General features: G+C 40.8%; 1 protein-coding gene across 6 annotated transcripts in view; it reads right to left on the bottom strand.

Annotated features, from left to right (window-relative positions):
- Window positions 1–2,643: 2,643 nt before the first annotated feature.
- LOC110976880 (transcription initiation factor TFIID subunit 1-like) overlaps window positions 2,644–21,289 on the bottom strand; it is a 45,216-nt gene continuing 26,570 nt past the window's right edge. For all 6 annotated transcript variants that reach the window (XM_087132702.1, XM_022230546.2, XM_022230547.2 and 3 more), the window contains 10 exons: window positions 20,909–21,114; window positions 20,462–20,570; window positions 19,594–19,692; window positions 9,365–9,457; window positions 8,645–8,797; window positions 8,107–8,226; window positions 6,286–6,463; window positions 5,061–5,267; window positions 4,389–4,468; window positions 2,644–4,101 (listed from right to left, as the gene is read on the bottom strand). In XM_087132702.1, the coding sequence (XP_086988828.1) occupies window positions 3,622–4,101; window positions 4,389–4,468; window positions 5,061–5,267; window positions 6,286–6,463; window positions 8,107–8,226; window positions 8,645–8,797; window positions 9,365–9,457; window positions 19,594–19,692; window positions 20,462–20,570; window positions 20,909–21,114 (1,725 nt within the window). In that variant the 3' untranslated portion in view covers window positions 2,644–3,621. The remainder of the gene's footprint in view (window positions 4,102–4,388; window positions 4,469–5,060; window positions 5,268–6,285; window positions 6,464–8,106; window positions 8,227–8,644; window positions 8,798–9,364; window positions 9,458–19,593; window positions 19,693–20,461; window positions 20,571–20,908; window positions 21,115–21,289) is intronic.

Below are 21,289 nucleotides of genomic sequence, written 5' to 3'. Positions count from 1 at the left end.
CGAAATAAGACTGGGAAAGGAGGTGGCTCAAAAGCATCCGAGGTTCGATCCTAGAAGAAACTGCATAGCGCCACCAACTTATACATTTGACAACTCAGGTTCTGCTTTCGAACTGTTTTTTTTTAACACTCGGACATTCATGACTTAGGCCTATCTATGATTTTCAAAGTGCTTACATACCTGCAGTGATGGCAATAGCTCGCTAAATTTAGCAAAATAGGCTGGGGTTTGCAGTCCTGTCAAATTATTTTCTCCCCTGGATAGCGTTTACATTAGAACAGGGTTGGCGGTGGGGTGCCCCGCTTTTACCGTTCGATTCATAAAGACTTGTGGTAACTTTGAATTTGAAGTTAACTGTTTTACTCCAAGTGTGCTCCATGGTGTAGTAAACCCATCTACTGTATATCTGTAACAACTTTTAAATTCTACTGACCACTAAACACATTATGATATTCAATCTATGATCGATTCTCCACACTCCGTCTGGTCGAGTGTTTAATCAAGCATTTTTGAAGATGGCGTGATGCACACGTTACCCGACAGCTTGCCAATGTGATTAGGCATAATGTATAATATGTTGGAAATCGATGACATTATTATTCTCCTCCAAAGTTCACTCGGGTTATGCTTCAAGTTATTGCCACGGAGAGTGAGCACTCAGTACAGGTGGGGAAAGGGGCCAACTCTTCCCCGGAATTTTCCACCAGCTCTTGACAAGTTTGAATTACAGCAGCAAGCATCCCATCTCGGGTGAAAAATTATCGAGAGAAAAATTCCCTTTTTGCGAACTACCATCGATCTAAAAACCTGGACACCGCATCGGCCGTAAACGACAGGATTTATTGACTTTATCACAGGACCACCTTTGTCCTTTTTTTGAAGGACTCTCCTATCATCAAGTGAACACAACATTCGTTTGTTTACTGTATTAGTCTCTTCTTGCATACACCATTGAAGATTTCTTCGCTAGCAAGACATCACTTGGAGAGGGAAAAAAATTAATAATTGAATTGGGGAGTTAAAATAATAACTACATATAGGCCTATATTGTCGAATACGTGTACATGTACATTCGGGGTCGTTCCAGTAGGAGTAGCGCTTCCTGTTTTTCCTGCGGTTATTTTTGTGGTCGTTGTGGACTTTCTTTTTGACGGCTCAGTTTTCCCGTGTCGTCGGTTTTGTGGCACAGGTGGCTAGGCTAGTTTCGTGGTTTGAATCAGACCACGTTACTCTATATTTCCTGTGGAGTCTCGCATTGCTGGTTTCAGAGAAAGAACACTAGCAGAGTAGCCGATATTAGTAGTAGAAGGATATAACATGAAATTAAAGTCCAAATACGTCATTTCGTCTATAAAACAAACCCTTAGTCGATAGTACAAACCCTTTATGTCAGACCGGTATCGAACATACAAATAAATTTATTCCCAAACGGACGGGCTTTATTATCTTCCTCAAACGGTACGCCCGTAACTCATGTCTCATCGGCTCTCCTTGAGTTACAACTTCCCCGGAAAAAAATCTGCTCGAAACTAAAGAAACTCCCTGTCGTCCATGATTCCCCTTTAATCTTCGTTTTCCTCCTTCCCAGTAACCCCAGTAAGTTCTGATGAACTAAAATGCCGAGAATATGTTCTTTCTTCAGCACGGAGATAAATGTACTCCTTGCAATACACCACACATTACCTCAACCTTTTAGTTCATTCTACAAGGAGGAAATATCCAATGCAAACACGTAGGTGAAAATGGAGCAACTTTCCCACCCCCTACCAATCTTCGATGAGTTCAAATTGACTCGCCGATGTTGAACACTCATGCTGTACTACGTCGGGTAGTCGAGACGACCGAAACGCTCTTGATTGGGCGGATCACTGACGAGGAAAGACTTCAGCTGAGGATCTTCTCTTCAATCGGAAGATCACACTGCCTTGAAATTTGAGCTGGTTTTGCAGTCTTGCAAAAACTGAAGGTCTTGAATGAAGAGGTTAGCTGGCAGTCATACCAAAGTGGCGGCGAGATATTGGCTGGTGTCAACTGAGCAAATAGAATGGTACACATTAAAAAAAAAAGAAAGAAAAAGTCAAACATGAGGGAAAAAAGTGTTTGCTGACATTTTGTGTGAACTTGAAAATGGAAATTAAATGCTTACCTTTCTACAGTCTGACGAAAGGGCTTTTCAGCCAACTGTTTCCATTTAATATTCAAAGACCATGTCACACCTGGGCAGGGTAGATTCCCGCCCCCCCCCCCTTCCCCGAACTCAGGGTCATACACTCGGTAGTTTTGAATTCGCTATGCACGTAAAGACACAAATGGTAGCCTAAGTTTCCATTCAATACAACATAGGTTTTGGATGTTGTGGTCACTTGAGGTTCATGACTACAAACGCGTCGGCCAACAAGCATCGAGCACGCCACGGAAAAAGAATGGATTTCGGGCTGACCTGTCTCGGGAAAATGCACGTTGCGCGCGAACAGCATGTCCGATTTCCACAAATCTGGTGACAAAATGACAGGAAGATGTTACTGCAATTTTTTTTTTTAGGCTCGGTGCATGAAAAATGTAACTGTGATGACACTGAAGAAAATTGCACTCTTGTAGGTTATACTGTGGAGGAAATGTTAGTTTTAAGACATAACACACGAACACGTTTTAAGCAATAGCTTTATTGACACGAGCTCAGAAACATTTCACTTTTTCTTCTAGACTTGTGTATTCAATGATTAAAGCTGCCTTTATTGGTGACATAGTGATTACAGGAAATCACTTCACCAAAATGCTTGAATAAAACGGGCAAATCGTGACCCCAAAAATAAAAAGGAGTACTTGTGCACTAAAAAATTTTTACCTTTGTTTTCTTTCCTTCTTTTTGGAAATTGTTTTTTCCACCTTACAGTATAAAATGACTCGATTCTTCTCTCGTCCAATAGCATTCAGACTGATATTTTTCAATACAAATTTTACCAGCCGGGTTTTCTTCTGGTTCTCCCAACATATTCCGATCTACTTCTGCTTTACGTTATCTTTAATGTACAATATTTACAACCAAAAATCGCCAACAAAGACATCACTATCCTCTTTCCTGAATGGGATAAGCTTCATTGTAAGAAATTAGCCTCTCTATAAATATGAGATGAGTTATTGGTCAATCGAACAAGGAGATCTTGACACTGAACAAATAAATAACAAAATAATGTATAAAAATTTTCAGTTTTGTGATCTTAAAATTTTTCCCCTCAATTTCAAATTCTTGTACCACAATTAGAACTGGCTAGTTTCCATATATCCAGTTCAAAAGCTAATGTGGGCTTATTAAAAACAGACTAACATGTAACTTGATTTCTTGTACATTATAAGCACCTTCTGACCTCCTCTGTGTCAATGAATTTTACAAAGCCAAAACACAAACTTAAGAAGTAAGCCAAAAATGACCTTTTACGCCAAGAAGAAACAAGTACAGTTAAATCTGGTAGGCAACAATGGGTCTAAAATCTCTAAATTCTCATGTGCAGGTAGTGTTCACTGTGTTTGGTAATCATCTCATTATCTTAAGAATTTTGTTAGCCACTTCGCAGCTCAGTGAAGTGTTCCCTTGCTCTTTGGCTCATTGCTCAGCCACTGGATTTAACCTTCATCCATTGCCTCTTCTTCATCCTCCACTTCCACAAAGTCATCCTCGCTGTCTTCTTCCTCCTCGTCGTCTTGAATCATCTTGCCCTCCTCCACATCCAGCTCCTCTTCACTCTGTTCCACATCTGCCATCTCAGAGTTTGGCCGGCTCATGTCGTACTCCGCTTCAAATGATTCATCCACCTCCGCTTCCACATCATCTTCTTCCTCGCCGCCATTCTCATCCTCAAAGTTGTCGGCTTCTTCAGTTTCGCCTTCTCTATCCTCTTCCTCCTCCTCATCATTTGGATGCTCGGGCTCATCCCCATCATCGTTTTCTGACTCCTCACTCTCGCTGAGCTGGTTTAGGAAAGGGTTGTCGCCTTCTTCATCTTCTTCGTCGTCATCTTCCTCTTCACTGTTGTCTGGTGTGATCTGGAGGTCATTGAAGAGGATGCTGTCCTCGGCATCTTGGATGGGCTCAAAGCTGGACTTCTGCAGATGAAGAAACACATCCATATCGTTTCTAAATACTCTTTTGAGAATGACTGTATTGAGCTGCCATGTTTACAGTGAATACATGAACGGTAGAGAGCTAATCTAGAGCATTACACATCCTTGTGGCAGGTGATGCAGTTTGTGTGTTTTAGACCAGGTACTGCAGCATGTCGAAGTCAGCTTCACAATCAAAGGTAATGCTCAAGTGTGGTCTCAAGGTTAACTTGTTTTGGTGCTAAAGGGGAACTTCTGTTGAGCAAGTAGTCTTAGGAGCGTGTACTGACCTTTTCTCCATCTCCCTCGATGTCCACAAACTCTCCCTCCTCCAGGTCATTACCCTGTACATCATCTTCATCATCAAACCCTGCAGGAGGAGAGCACACAATTCACAGGCAATTAATTATAAATAAATATAAACATATTTTAGACTCTCAAACCTGAGGGGAAAGAAAGAATACATGGAAGCAGAACCCAAGTCCAAACACATATCTTGTACTTCACATTTCTTTCATGTACAAAACAAAACTCGGCAAAAACAACAAGGATTAAGAAGCTGTAAGTTTACTCTGCAAAAAATTCAACTGTCAAGTTGATTATATCAAGTTAGATGTCTGACAAATTTAAAACAAATCTTGTTTTTTGTGAACTGGTTTCTGCCACCTGCTGTACATTACTTTCTAGACAATTTACATGTAGGGCACTGCTGTTTATTTTTGTTTTCCTGCAAATGTGTTGGTTACAGTTGTTATCTCATGAAAAGATAAAGCCACACTCACAAAAATGTGCACTTGCAACATGATATAGTATAATAGGCACAAAGGTTGGAATAACTTCAGGCATCTCAATCTCCCAACTATTTCAAGTGTCAAATTTCCCAAAACACCCGTTCTGTTATAAAGGATGATAAAAAGTGTCGGAGGGATGTGGGAAACGGGACAAGGCCGCCTGGTTTCTACCTGTCATGCTGTCCTCATTGGCCATCTGACTGGAAGGGGTGTTGGGAGCGGCCGACAGGCTTTCCGTGTCGGCCGCCTCCAGGGCACTCTCCCTTGCCAGCGCGATGTCCTTCTCTAGCTGGGCCAGGTGTTCCTCGTTGGAGGCCAGCTCAGCCCTGCAGACCTCCAGCACCCGCTGGGCAATCCCGGTTAGGGTGCTCTCCTCACCTGTCAGGGGGAAATTATTGCAGGAAATCAGCAATCACATCCACTTGCAGGCCGTGACCAAAACACTTCCACTGCAGATTTCTTTTGGCTGTAGAATTTGAGCAGCAGGAGTTCAATGGGACACTGGTTAACCCGCCTCCAGTAGATAACAAGCAGATAAACTAATCAGACTGTCCTGTTTTGTTGTCACTTTTCAAAGGACAAGTAATCCTGGCTGCATGCTGAAATAGTTTGCGGCACCCGCTGCTACATCCGACTCGAACCAGCAAGCTCAGTGGTCGAATGGTTAAGATGTTTGCACTAGTAAGCAGGAGGTCGTGGGTTCAAGTCCCACCCCAGTAAGCTTGTGAATTTTTTCGCAAGCTCTCAAACCAACACTGAGCATACAGTGTTATGAATATATGTCGGTCCTCAATGCAAAGTACATAAGCCCAACGTACACTTGTTTTGGGAACCAAATGAAAATTCTTTAGAAAGTGTGGCCTCTCCTTAAATAAACGAATACACATAAGAACATGGAGCTGAGTTGAGTTCAAGCATACTCTCAATTTAGGGAACAAATTGAAGCCCAATAAAAAGACAAAGCCTAGACTTAGAAAACCTCCAATATGCAGACTCGGACTGTACTGAAATCTTGTATCTAGAGCTACATGTAGGTCTAGGTCTCCATTGCTTTTCAATATGTGGGCACATGCTGACAATTGACTTTGCCACAGCTATGGAATCTTCTTTCAGATAAGGCCCTGGCAACAGAAGGAAATTCAGGGTAAAAACCTCTTCACTTATCACATCCATGTATGTATGTACATACATGTGTGTGTGAATATTTGAACACCATTAGAGGTTCTGAGGAAACTAATGCAATGGTTGTCCTCATACTCTTTATCCATTAGGTATCGAGGCTGCGTTCAAATTATCAACAGCAGATGCATTAATGTGGCGAACTGCATTCATCTAACTTCAGTGTTTTGTGCATTCACGTGGCTATTCAAAGCCTGCCTAGTCCCTTGACTCTTACCATTGTAAGCAGCACAGTTCTTAACCATGAGCTCCACGTGCTCTAGGAAATGGTCACGGTTATTGTACATGTGCTTCTGTGTGTTCTTCCTCATGGTCTCCAGGTCCATGGGGGTGGTGATGATCTTGTAGTAGTCCTTCACTTGTTTGGGGTTGACGGGCTGGTGGAAGGGCCATGACTGAGTGAAGAAAGGGGAGGGGGTTGATGGGAGAAGTTGGATATCATTACAGGTTCATGGGCAAGTACATTTAACTCTTCTGTGTCTGTGACTAGGATGGGAAAAAATCATATCCAGGTCAACATAAGCCAGAAATTCCATTGTATTTCCCTCAATATATGTTGAAGTTCTCAACCATGTTTCAAAATCCAAATTCCTTCAACCTCCTTTTTATGCATATTACTGTTAGACTTTCCAGTCACAGAGGAGTCCTTTGGTTTGAGCACCATAAATACAACACGATGGCGAAATAAAAAAAAAATGTTTTTATCAAAAGAAACACGCCATAATTAGTTGTCCTGCCGAGTAAAAAACTGATATTGAGCATGCCCAGAACAAAAACAAATTTTTGATCTGAATCATGGCTCCCATTTAACACTGACTAGAGTATACTGGTCCAATGCTGTCATCGTTATGAGAAATTTACAACAAAGTACCAACGATAGACATCTTGGGATTAACCTGAGTGGGAGAAAATTTATCCAAACAGTTCTTCATCTTGAGGGATGTTAATCATCAATTACAGCCCAGTTCTCAAGGCATTCATTATCCCCTGATACACAATGACCTGGTCCCACTTTCACTAGTGCGTATCCCACACGAAATAACCACCTCTATCAACATTCTTAGTGAGATTAGTGGTCCAACAGAGTGGACGACACTAATACTGTCCACAGAGTGAGATGATTGCGATTGCAAAGAGCCAAAGTTTGTCAGACTACAAGGCCCAATTTCAAGGTGCTGCTTATCATCAAGCAAACTTTTTTGCTAACCACAGCCCAAGTATTTGCTTGACGGAAACCAAATTTCATGGCAAACATTCCACAGTTGCTGTGCTTAGTACAACAGCTACACTGGTGTGCACAGAGATTTCCATTGTTGTGTCAAATTAAGCAAACCTTTCTTCCAAGGTCAGTGTGCTTTGTGCTGTGCTTATTGCTTACGGTCTTCATGAAATATAGGAAGCACAAAGTTGTGTGCTTGGCAGCGCTGTGGAATTGTGCCTAGAACTCCATCTAATCAACTGAGGAAAGTGGAGCAACGTGTACATGCAGGAAACAAGTATTCAATAGAAATAAACAGTAGCATATTTGTTGAAATATTCTCCCCATCATCCACAGCTGTGATGGTTCAGCATAGCCCTAGGAAACTAACACCAACAATTAGTGGTAAAAACACAGCCGAAGAGGTTGTTTAGATAAGCGCATATTGAATTTGTTGTTTAATCAGTTATGACATTCCTGGGTGTTATTTACCAACCCATCATGATGGTTTAATCAGTGACAGTACAAAGCTACATGACTGTAAATGTAAAAGAGGGTAGTATAAACAAACGAACATCAGGCAGTCATGCCAATCTGTTTTTCATCATGTGCCTGTCGATTGTCTATAATTTACATTGCTGAACTTTATTATTTACAGTGGATATGTACATGTACATGTCATCTGCTTGCAATGGTATCAATCAATCAAAGGGGTAGAGTGAAAAAAAGTGACATGAGCAACTTTGAGGACATTACACAATTCTTCGTTTTAAGCTGACCATGAAAATAAGTTCAACGGGTCATCCAAATGCATTGATGTTTTACAAAGAGGCAGCTTACATCAGGGACCGCTCTCATTGCTGTGATGATGTTGTCTAAGATGAAAGAGAAGGCAACCTGATCGTCATCATCAAGCAGTGGATTGATGGCTTTCTCAATTCGAGAAAATTTCTCATCTTTCTGCAGAAGACAACAAATTGAAATGTGAGAACTGGTACATTCCAACTTTGAGTAACGCCACAATTCATGTGAACTTTAAACAAATTTTACTGACCCGCGGAAATCGTCACAACGAATGCAAGCAATGACTGATTCTACTTTATTTTAAACTACAACAACTTCGAGTTCAGTGCTTAAAGACAGCTCTTGAGAATAACTCACGGTTCTAAGTGTGGACTGAACAAGTCCTGTCGATGTGTGCCCATTTCTCAATTTCCCAATCACCAGCCAGTAAGCTAATGCAAAACTCATTTTTTTATGACAGCAAATGCCGCAACCAATTGCACTGGATGGAATTTGCAAGAGGGTGAACCAAACTTTAGGATCACTTTACTGCATCAGCATTCACACTATACAGCCAATACTAATAGACACTGACCTCCTCCATTCTCTTTTTGCAGAGAACCAGCATGTTGTGGGCTACCATGGTCATGGGACTCGTATCACCATTGTAGAGGGCGCTGTTGTCCACAATCAGCTGCACGTCACTCAAGAACTCTTCACGAGACTGATATTTCCGAGCTCGCAATTTCTACCAGAGAGGAAAAAGGTAGGGTCAAACCTGAAAATGAACTAGATTGGTATTTCAAAAAGGCAAGATCAATCCGGCTCAAGGCATGCCAGCTCAAACATGCTGGAAGTCACATTGAAACACCAACCTCATGCCTGACCCTTGCTGTTCTCGTATGACTTCCGACGGGCTTTATTTTGGGCATGCACTGTTGGAATATCATGTTGGTTCTTTCAAGATAATTCTGTTGTATGCTTAGGTCTCAGCACCCATATGATTCTAGAGGACTTCTTGCACCCTTTTTCATGTACAGCTTGGGGAAAATAAAGAAATATGGCAGACATTTTAATGCCACTGCCACTGCGCACTGTAACACCAACACAAAGATGAACTGAGGGTTGTGCACATTTTGATGAAAATTGGCCAAAATACAATGCCAACTCTGGTTCCAAAATACAACCATGATGCCATCAGCAAGCAGAGGCATCCGTCAGGCATATCATTGGATGAGTGCTGACCTTGGACAAATTATAAAAATTATGTCTTCATTTATGTCTTCGGATGCCTTCAGAATCAAAGTTTCCATACCTCACGCATGGTCTGCAAGTCCATAGCATTGTGGACTATCTTGTAGTAGTCGCTCAAGTGACGAGAATTCACTGGTTGGTGAAACGGTGTGGCCTGTGAAATAAGAAAAAAACACTAAATAAATGGATCACTTTAAGCCCGCATGGCCTCTCCACCCTGAAAGAAAATGATAAATATGTATAAGTGTGAAATAAACTGTTCACTGACAAAACTCAGTTTAACGAGTACACTGTGTACCTGTAGGCATTGCTCCATGTACATGTACTCAAATTATCTCTTGCTTGTAGTATCACTTAAACAGCTGCCAATAAAAACTTTATAACATTTCCAATTTGGTTTCTTTTTAAGCACTTTCGCGGTCACTGTGATGACTTTTTAAGAAATTCCATCACAGTGATATCTGAACACAAATTTCAACATTCTTATCCAAGGATGCAAACAAGCACTACTTCAAGCTGCACAATAGTTGCTTTTCCCCAAGACAAGGGTAAGAGGGAACTTCCCTTTCACAGAGACATGTCTTTACCATTATAGTCCCAGTAAAGTCCAACTCCTCATTGACAACAACTGCAAATTGGGTGAGGAGAACAGCTGGAGGCCCGGCGTTGCCTAGAAGGATGATCTTCAGGGAATACGTATATACCCCAAGGATGGCAAGAGCAAGGTGGGGACTGGCAATCCAACAAGAGACTAGTGAGACCTTTGGGCTGCCCGGGGAGGGTTATTTATATATATATATACATATATATATATATAAAACATAAAACCCGACGAGGACGGGGTTCCGTTTTAGGGGGACAGCCAGCTACGCACTTTCCTTTTCCCCCACGAGACTGAGTCATACCCACGTGACGTCATGTACACTACACCAGACAGCTCTTTCTAATGCTGCCACGCTTACGCACATAAAATCCTCATATGGCTGTTGACGCTGCTTTTGACAAAGCAGTTATTATTTTGGGGGAGCTATGCTGGATGGATGACATCGTACCCATGCAGTTGTTCCTCTACCTTTCTAATGCTGGTAATTCTCCGGTTGCAGTTTTCGGTCCTAAATCCAACTGCTTTGGCCTCTGTTTTATTAGAATATTTGAATAATACTCTTGGCTACTGAATATTAGTTTCACTTCTTTTGAATGCTGGCATCCCTATTGTCATTATGTGTTGCTTCAGGGTCAATGCAGCAGTTCATTGCTGACCATTTCAGATGCATTTAATTTTTAAAGTTACTAAAGCCACTGATGGTTGATAATCATAACATTATACAAGGGAATCATCTGGCCTAGACCACCAAAGGGATCAACCAGCAACAAAATTATGGCAAGCACTGACCAATTCGTGTTTTAATTCAGTGTGAGGTTTATGAGTGAAAGCTTCTTCAACTGTTGGTGGAGCGTAGATTAAAAAACATTACTTTGAGATGGGGCCTATTCACTACTGTTGCACTGCTGTTGTAGCAGCTACAGAGACCAGTAGTTTCTGGCCTCTTAATGAAACGCATTGTCATTGACTGTGTGATACTCATGTGATGTATTGCAATTTTCAAACACTCAATCATTTCTTTACTGGCTCTCAAATTGGTGCAGCCCAAAAAGGCAATTAGTATTTATTGAAGAGTCCTCAGGTTTTTTAAACACAAAGATCAATGACCGCAAAAAGTGCCAGCGGCAGGTAGATTGGACTTTGTTCAAAGCAAGGGCTGGAGAGAAACCAGGATATTTAAATGTCACCTGCCATAAGAGACCGATTGAATGAGATGAAAGGAAATGCTCGCCCAATAACAAGATTGTTGTACTCAATTTCCTTTGATCACTTCACAGCGAGACAAGCTAACACGCTCTGTGCTGTCCAAACTGCAAACACTTCCTGCATGCTCTGAGTGATTGCTGAGTGATGCTGGAAGTAACATGACTAAGCTTTTTTCCCCCCTCTCTTCTTTTAAAATGAGAACTCTCTTGGAAGATAGTTGATGCTATCTTGCCACGAGTAATGAGAATTTCTTGTGGACCACAGAAAAAGCAAGATGATTATTGCTCTGAATTTTACTCGTTTTGCAAAACTAAGATTTTTGACAAAACTGTAATGACTTACACGTACATGTATGTTTAAAATGTGTAATACACCTTGCCCTTAACTAAGGCTGACGTAATGTTAAAGCTAAGATCACAGAAAGAGGATGTTTTCTTGGAAGGCCTTGTTTTGAATGTCACAATTCACTAAATCTTGTTAATGGATAATTAGTTCCAATTAATGTCATCCACACATAAATTTTGGTGGCCTAAAATGGCAGTAAAAAGATTAATGCTCATTTAGTTGGGTTCTTTTTAAAAATGGCAATTCCATGATTGTAGTTCTGAAGATTAAGTTTCCACTTTTATTAAACCTTTGTCCAGTTCTTCAACTATTTTATAAATGAACTATGTACAATATATCCTTACAATCCATTTTGCTATGATGCCTGATTAGTGTGGAAAAAATCAAATCTGAAGATGAATCCTCTTCAGGTGACAATTTTAATAACAAAGAAATACATGTAGCTCCACAGACCCGGTAAACAAAGCCGGTAACCACCACGTAAATGAGTACATTAAGACATGTATACTGTAGTCTCTCAGCAGACTACCTGTGACAGGAAGTGGTAAATCTTGTATAACATGGATTTTAACAGAAGTACAATATGTCCCCAGAGTTTGACGCCTTCAATGCCTGTGAGGGGCTACTCTCCACGGTGCATTACGTCTAATTTCCTAGGATTCATTACAAGGTGCAGAGCCACATTTTTCAAATGCCCTCTTAAAATCAACTTTGTCCCAAGAGGATGATCTCGGAAAGGACAATTTGGCACAATCTAGCATTTGTGCTTAGGAATTCTTTACTATTCAATGTATCAGCTAAATTGGGCTCTCGGTGACTGGAAAGAGTAGAGTGCATTCTGTGGTGTTTCTCCAACTCCAAATCACTAAGGATGCAGCATAGCTCCAGGCAGAAATGAGCATCTCTCCAACCATGAAGCTATAAAACACATTTTATGGCAACATGCTCCAACACACTATGTCAATAAACATGAGGAGGTGAATATCCTGTTTCGACCTGCAGTGATTGGATAGAGGGTGGAAAATTCCTCAAGTGTCCCAAATGACCACTTCCATTTATCATGTAGGGGTGTGAGTGGCCACATACAAAAAGCTGCGAACAGCTAGCACACAGCTGAAATTCAAAACTTCCCATGATTTTGTACAGGGCAGGTGCACAAAAAAGCTGGAGAGTAAAAATCTTACCAAAAAAGTTAAAATCTGCTGAAAACTGAATTCTCACACCCCTGATATATGGTTGCAATTTTTTTTTTAATTGGGGATTTTACAGAAAGGAAAGTGACCTGCCCCCCAAAAGTCTAAGTTTGAGTCAGCTTACAAGTAAACAAGTTTTGAACTTGACGGCCAGCGAAAATATCTGGCACTTGACAGCAAAAATGTCAAGGGTTATAACTTCCAACAGCCATGACTTTAGGCCACAAAATCCTTCACATTTTGAGTTTCAAGCAATTTCAAAAAAGGCAAAGTCTTGTATATCCATCAAAGTGTCATGGACAAACAATGGAATGCTATGTGACTGATAAATGGCTAATTTCCTGTTTTAGCTTTAAAAGTTCAAGCAATTTGTAAAATGCGCATAGTACACTTATTTATTGTATCACTTTAGAATAAAATTGGTCAGGACAAATCAGACACAGGTTGATTTATCATGATTTCCTTTCCTACAACAGTCCCAGTAACAAAAATACAGCCATATATGACAATTGAATATAGTCTTGGTATTAGTGTCCCGTAACTGTGGTAAGCAGAGGTAATCCCTTGTCATAACTTCTTCTGCTGTCTACAGAAGATAAAGGCTTTTTCTGGACACGTGGCCACCAAAAGTTGTGTTTCTGATTCCAGTCATGAGGGACAGCTGACAGAAAGTTCAATACACATGGCTCTAACTTGCAACCTATGGATTCTCCAAACTGTGTTATCTACATGTGGGGGCAGTGCCCCAATTCAAGGAAAATTCTCCACCAGGCGGAGGTGCACAAAAAGTACCCCCCACAGATTCTTTCGAAAAGAGGGGTCTGTATGGGCCAAGAAATGGTGGGATTGTGTCAGTATGGCCCGGGATCATCTCTGTAGATTCAGGGGCACCCATCTGGGGGCAAAGCAGACAAAAATGGGATTGAAAATTTGTCAGAAGAGCCCGAGGAAGGTGAAGGATGTCATTTGAAAAATGGCCCCTGAGAAGACTTGGGGACATTGACTTTTTTGGGGGGGGGGTGAGTTTATTTTTGGCGGATAATTAAAAAATTCATTGGTTAACCTATTAAAAATTGAAAATCAAATGAAATCTGAAGGACCAAACAACACATTGTTTTTTGTTTGAGAGTCCTCAGGGACTTCAGTTGCCTGCCATGGGGCTCCAAACTTGGTTGATTTTACACTATTTTCAATGGAGCTTGAATTGGTTCAGTGCACCCATGTAGGCACTGCGTTGACCCTTAATTTCTAAAAGTCATATTTCCACAGGGTGCCAGTTAGAAGCTATAGATTTTTATGTGGCTGAGAGACCGTGCTTTGGGTCGCAATGTTAGCTGTGTTGCAAACCTACCAGTACATAGAGCAAGTGGCACTTGGGGAAATACAGTTTCTTTGAAACTATTGAGAAAATAAAAAAAAATGAACATTTTAATCACAATCTTGTCTAAACGAGCTTCTGATCTTGACATCAATTTCAGTGAAGTTATGGGATAAGCCCATTCCGATCACTGATTTTTGAGGTGCAGATGCACCAAAATGTCCCAAACGATCATTTTCTGATCCTGGCTTGGCCCTCATCGAGTGAATGCTGGCCAAGACTCAATGCCAATGAACTGCAGAGAAAAGCAGCCTCATACCACCATCTCTCTAACCTAATAATGCTTGTAACGACCTCCAGGGCTAAAACACAACCCACAACTCATTTGTATACAAATACAAGATACATTTGTTTCCTTATGAAATTTATACAATCAGTTCTCGGACAATGATATATAATCAAAATTTCAACAGTTCAGCATTTTCTAACCAGCCAACTTTATTTTTTAACTTCGTTAAAGTGGAGTCTTGCTTTATTTTTTTAAACTTAAAAGTGGAGGATTAAAAAATGTTACAATTGATAATAAACAACATGTACAATTAATTTCAAAATGTTTGCTTTGTTCATCTTTTATGACAAATAACAGTTTCATAAATGTAGGTTTTTCTTAACCAGCCCATGTGGCAAGTGAAAGAATGCATTTTACTAGCCTACGACAATTTTTACTAGAATTTGTATGCTGATCTAGAGCTATGGTTGCAGCCTACTTCAATCGCAAAATTTTCTTCTAAATAAATCTGACAAAACAGTACTTTCAAAATGGCCAAAAACCTGTGAATGATAAATTCCAACTACATGTACATGCATCTACCATGCAACTAGCACAAATATAAACGACGTGGCTAATGACTAGCAAGAATCAAGAGACAGTATGGGACCAATGGGTAACACATTCTATCTACAACACCTGCTTCCTATTGAACGTTTTTGTGCACAAATATTTTGCACCAAATAAACTGGGGAAGGTAATCAGTACCAGGTGGGTCCAAGCTGCATTATCAAACACAAAAAGTCAAATTTGGCTCTTAGTGGATCCTGAATTTGCCTGAAGTACATGGGGTTACAGGAGTCCAAGAAAAGAACACTTGGCAATGCATCCACACGCACAACGAAATATGTCACATGATATTGCAGGTCCCTCAGGTTGTTGAAAATCCGCTGATCTTGTTAACAAGTGGTAATAAAATACAAGAATGAAAACATGAACTCAATTGTCAGATAGCACAGATGGGAATGATATTAAGAAAACCCAACCTCTCCCAATCAGTGGCTGTCCACTACATTTAAAATCTATTTAACGAGTGGCAAGTGAGACTGCTTGATTGGTTATCATCATGACCATGTAAGAGAAAATGACGGCAGTAGCTGTGATGTGGACAAATATTTGGTGCAACCCTTCAACTTCTTCTTTCAGACCAAAAGGCACCATCTGCAAAGAATTTCGCCTCTTTTTTTTTTCGCACCCAGGGCAGCGACAGTGGCTTCCTGTCTACATTTGGGGCTTGTTCTGGAGGCGGCACAAGGAGAGGGCCATCCCTGGAGACAATTTCCCATCCCCAAGATGGCCCGGAAGGCCCACATTTCCCTGACGTGAGATCTACAGGTGAGATTTTGGACTGATCTTGCCTCAGCTGTATCTGGTTCAAGTCCCCCTCCCTCAAACCAGACAGAATGAGACCGATGACCTCAGACCACATTCTTAATTGTGATCCACTCTCTCCCCGACTGGCAAGGTTCCAGCCAGCAAATTTTAAATAAAAGACACAGGTTTAGCTAAAGGTACATTTTTGTTTTCAGCCACTTACTTCACTTATGCAGTGCTAAACACAATGTATTTTTCTTGCAACGTAGCTCAGAATCAAAGCCAACATTTGAAAAAATCCTCCATCGGCGACTACCTGTCGAGCCACTGACAGCTTGAACCCGGTACTAGGCACAAATTGATTCACGACCTTATCAGAGACCTGGAAAATGAGACGGTCATTTTCACCCTTTAAACTCTTAAAAATCGTGGTTGCATAAAAAGTGGCTCTTCAGGGTGCAACTTCTGCATTGAGTCCAATCAGTCCAGTGCTAATTTCAAAGCAATTCCGAGTTCTATTTTCAAAAGTAACTTATTTGGCAGTGCTGGTTTATGACGCACAAGCACTCACATGTTCAAACATAAGCAGTTGTCATTAACAATGTGCATCTTAAGGTGAAAAGTTGCCTCAGAATGTTAGCCTCTCAAGACTGTATTTTGCAGGACACTGGGTTTCAGTCAGATCATCAGCATAAAGGGTTGCATGACTGTCATTTTGCAGGCCAGTGCTTTTGTTTCACAGGCTACGCACAAAGGAGGTTCCGCAGCAGAATAAAAGAACTGCCCTACAACATGGCTTCCACGCAAAGCCTCTGTACAAGGCAGTATGAAGTGAATGTACTCTATGCTCGATGCACACAATGCATGCACCATGCAGGGACGGAAGAAAACTCCCTCCACCATGAAATTATTTGCAGTAGCTCCCTGACGTATTCAAGGCACAGAAATTCTCGTGAGGAAAACTTGACAGGAAGTTACTTATCAGCTTCATGAACCCACCACAGGCACTGGTTTCCCCTATTCAACCAAAATAAGTCATGCTGTAATATCTGGTACAGCCAATGGGGAAGTTTAATTGTAAATGGGAAAATCAAACAGTTCCTAGATGTACCAAGGACTCCAGGACTGCTGAACTTGTGATTTAATATTCATACTGGTACATGTACATGTAATATGTTTTCTGCATTCTGAGGGGTCAAGTTGGCATCAACACAGATCTTTCAGTAATTAGTTGTATAATTCCTTCTTAGCATTGGTCTGAGTGATCGAAGTGCAATAACGCTAGTGGTAAATTACTACCACAGTCAATATGAAAATCAAACACTGTCTAAGAAAGTTGATTAGATTTTATGCATGCTGTAAAGGTTTTACTGCCATTTTTAATGTGAATGAAATTGTATGAATAATTTGTAGGTTACAGGTATTAGATGATGTCTAAAAATTGTTTCAGTTTTTGATCCTCAATACTGGAATTCTCTTCTGCAGAACATGTGCAACATCAGTTCCCTTGACAATTTTAACCACTTCCTGCAGGGTGGAATTTGTATGTGTGGGATGAGTTCCCAGTGGATTTTCAAGATTTTCAAAATTCTTCAAAAATTCATGATTTCATTTACTAGACGTTTACTCCCACACAAATGACTGTGTGGTGGGTACTCTAATCTGACATGCAGCCTCAATTGACACCTGGGTATTACAGCCAGGCCTGCCGCCCAGTAAAGAGAGCCCAGATTGTGCAGAGTTGTGTAATTTCCTTTGTTTCCGAAATTGGCCCTGGGCATTGCTGAATGGCAGTGGCGTCTTTTCAAATGCGGCGGGATTAGCATGCAGCAGTACTGTATTGCTCATTGCTGGGGCACTGTTGTCCGCGCTGATAATCCACTGGCACTGAATGCCACAAACAGTGGTATGCCATTTCAAAACAATGATGGATTACCCCCGCTGATTTCACCTGGAGAACAATGGAAAATCCCAGCAGCTTGGTCTTTTGTTCCGAGTACGGTCTTTTGTTACAAGGCCCAGCTCTTTGATCCGATTTCGGTTACCCCGGCTATGCATACAAACCCAAGGTACCCAGTTCCAGAAACCCCGGAGGCAAGTGGTTAAGGATAAACCAAATAACCTGCATGTTCCCTTCATGGAATATGTCATTCATCTTCTGGAGTTTGGCTATTGAAATTGCCCATTATAAATGTCAGATTATTATCGTTCTCGTTACTTTGACAAATTTTTGGTCAATGTGTTTAATTTCCTCCACTATGTGCAGTGGAAACGCAAAGGAAATGACTTGATGGAAAGGGGGCAAGAAACAGATGAAAAAAGAACATCAGGTGACTGTTTGAACCTTGCTACATGAACACGTAAACTGCATTAAGGGGAAGCCTCTTTGAAAGTGCAGAACATTACTTTGTATACTCGCCAAAGTGGATCCATCAATAAAGCCATGGGGAGATTCAAGAATTCTGGGAAAGTAACGGGACATTCTGTCTAGTCTGAACGAAACGGGACAAAGCTTGGGGCAAACAAATATCCAAATAGACACTAAAGACAGGGATCAGTGACGCCTAACTCATCACTCTTCTATCAGTTCCTACTTGTGCAGCAGTAAGCGTGTGGGGTTATCAAAGCAATGTTGGGTGTGTCTCCAATCCAGGATGGTTGGGGGACATCCGTGGCTAATCCAAACACAGCACTGGAACAGCAAGGGTGCAGTTCAAGAACCTTCAATTGTATACTCTATCAAAAAATTGGTGGAAGCTCATTTTTCAGGTCGATGTGTCCAACAAGGGCTTTTGAGCTTTGCAGTTTGGGTGGGTGGAAGATACGTGTAACTATATTAATTGCCCTTTCAGAAGACACATTACTAGGAGTCAGTCGGATCACGGTCACTGTCAACCCACAAGGGAAAAAAAGGTTTCAAAAAATTGGCTTTGATAATTCATGGTCTTACAACCTTTGCCACACCCAAAATGAGACATTTTTCACACCAATGTAGCTTCATAATCCAAGGTAAAACTATTGGTACAGTCTAGACGACTTCTTGAGTGTCGGGTGGGGTCTAAAACCCTCTTACTTCTTTTGAATGGCACCTGAAAAAGTGCTGAGCAAAGGCTAAGGCATCAGGCCTGTATGAAATCTTGTTAACACCTGGCATGTGCTAGGGTTCCCAGGAGAAATGTCTGTGTTTTCGAACTGCATTACCCACAGCGGAGACATCAACTTCCCCCACCCTGCTCTTGGCCAATTTGAGAAAACTACAGTTTCTAGTCTCTTTTTTTTTGATTTGTGAAAATTTAAAACTGTTTGTGAAAATTTGTTTATTTTTTTTATACAGTGAAAAAAACAACTATTGCGGTTAGTGAATTACAGAGCACTTTCACTTGGCCTACAACTTGTATGGGCAGCCAAAGTTTACAGAAATATCAACTTTTGGTTGGTTTTCGATTTTATCTGAAATTTGCTCAAACTGGACATTTGTCCAATTAATTCTAAGTAGGGTTGTATTTTCATTCAGTATTTAGTAGTATGCGTATTATTATCCATCATTCTGATAGTTGCATAAGATTTTTAACACTCTCTGAATTACTCGTTTACTTTTGTACTGATGGCCAACCATAGTTTTAGCAGCCACTTGTCGAAAAAACACGACTGTGACGTCAAAAGACCAGACCCTATTGACAAGATTGTTTGATTCCCCTGCTAATGCTATGAAGCCTGTCACAACCTAGAAAGAAGAACAAGAAATTTTTGCAACAAAGTCTTAATGTTGCAAACCTACCAGGTTTTTAACACTATGTGAGCAGCTTACATAAGCAAAACCGTAATGCTATAGAATTGTCTCACTCTCGAATATTAATTTTCCCTCGTTCATGTTAACCCTGACCCTGTAAGACTAGATTGAAAATAATTGACCTTCATCAAGGAATCAGCTAAGAATCATCTTCCACAGAAGTGCTGGTAAAGATCATTAACTGGTACTCACGTATGGTATATCTCTCATCTCGTTCAGAATTGGTTCCAGCATAATCCCAAGGGTGACTACTGGGTCGGTGCGACGTCGATTATTGGACTGGTTTGGCCGCTACAGGAAGAGACCAATCAAGAAACAAGTTCGTTTAAAAGCCCTCATGCCAAATGGATATTAAATGCGCAAGCTCAAAATTGATCTATAGACATTCTTTGCTCACATACGCTAAAGAAGTGTCGGGGAAAAAAAGGAGAAAATTTCAAGCCTCAAGAGACGCTGTGAAGTGTTTTTTTTTCCAATTTGTAATGGCATACTTGGAAAGAAGGAAGTGATGAAATGAGCTGATCTGAGGAAAAGTTGACACATAGTTGATCTCCAGATCAAACTTAATTTGATTAGGTGCATCTGCAAGGTCCAGGAAATCCTGCGTTAGGATTTGGAGGTGTGATGTAACCTAGAATATCCTGGATGTCAGAGTGAATGATTAGTGGATTACAGTTTCTGGTATAACAAGGCAGTTGACAAGTAAATTAAAGACTTAAAGTTGTTCAGTAGTGTACTCATTTTGTCTTCAAATTTATGGATCGAAACAGATTGGAAATTAAATTTGCCTGGCGAATCCAAGATTCTATGGCTGCCAATCAGAACAAATTATCCATGTGAAAAAAACATATTGCAGAGGACTTTGAATTTCATAACAGGTAGAAAGCTACAACAGCCAAAAAAACCGGGAAAAGAACAAAAACGAAATGCAACCTAAACATTATCTAGCAAGTAAGTGTCAACTGTCAGGAGTGCCCTACAACTGTGTCCATATAAGAGAGCTAATTTTAACAATATCCAAGGACGTAAGACGACCAACTTTACAACATAAGATGCTCACCTTGAGATAGTCCAGGGGTTGGGAGGACTCAGTGCGCCTCTTCTTCTTAGGCGGCAAGTTCTCCTTCGGGAAACGCAGGACCAGGGACTTACGTTTGACCTGCTCGGCGCTGGATGAAGGACAACAGAAAATTGAGAAGTTTACTAAGGAAGCTTACTGCATGTACGTTGTAAAGTTGGGGATTCCTTATATTGATAATATTTTACAGCCAACTGTATAATATTACAATTAAGGTTTAACAGGCATGAAATAAAAATTACCTTGCATCAGCACAAGTAAAATTGTTCACAGAAACACTGATAATTCTACAACTGCGAACATGTGAAAAACCCTTGTTGCCTTGAAAAGAAAACTGTACTTTGCTTTCAAAATGCATATGGCTTGGAACTGAACTGAATAAAAAATCTGCAAATGGCATTCCTTAAGAAAAAGTGAGAAGACACTCACTGCTCAACAATGCTCTTGGCCAGGATGACCTTTGTTCCCTCCGTCTTGACAAGTTCATCATCCTCCAATTTCTTCTCCTCTGCCTCCTCCTGTTCCTCTGTCATTGCCACGGCAACTGATGGCAGGTTTTCCTTCAGTTTGGCATAGTTGGGGCACTCTTTGTTGGTGCGCATGTGGCCAATCAGTCCACAGGCCCCGCATTTCATCTGGACAGAGGAAAAATGATCAAGGATCAAGGTAGCTACCAACTTCACTAATTGCCTGTCAATACCTCCTTGCTCAAGCGTTGAAAACCTTGTAAACAGAATCTTGTGTGAAAGTCCTTTTCAGAAACAAACATGATTGACCAATTGCTCGCAAGATTCATAGTAAAAAGAGCTG

This window comes from Acanthaster planci, linkage group LG02, assembly GCF_054643075.1.
Source record: "Acanthaster planci isolate LZ-2023a linkage group LG02, COTS_SCS, whole genome shotgun sequence".
Taxonomy (NCBI): Eukaryota; Metazoa; Echinodermata; class Asteroidea; order Valvatida; family Acanthasteridae; genus Acanthaster; species Acanthaster planci.
Note: the sequence above shows the minus strand (reverse complement) of the source record. Positions and strands in the feature narration are given on the sequence as shown.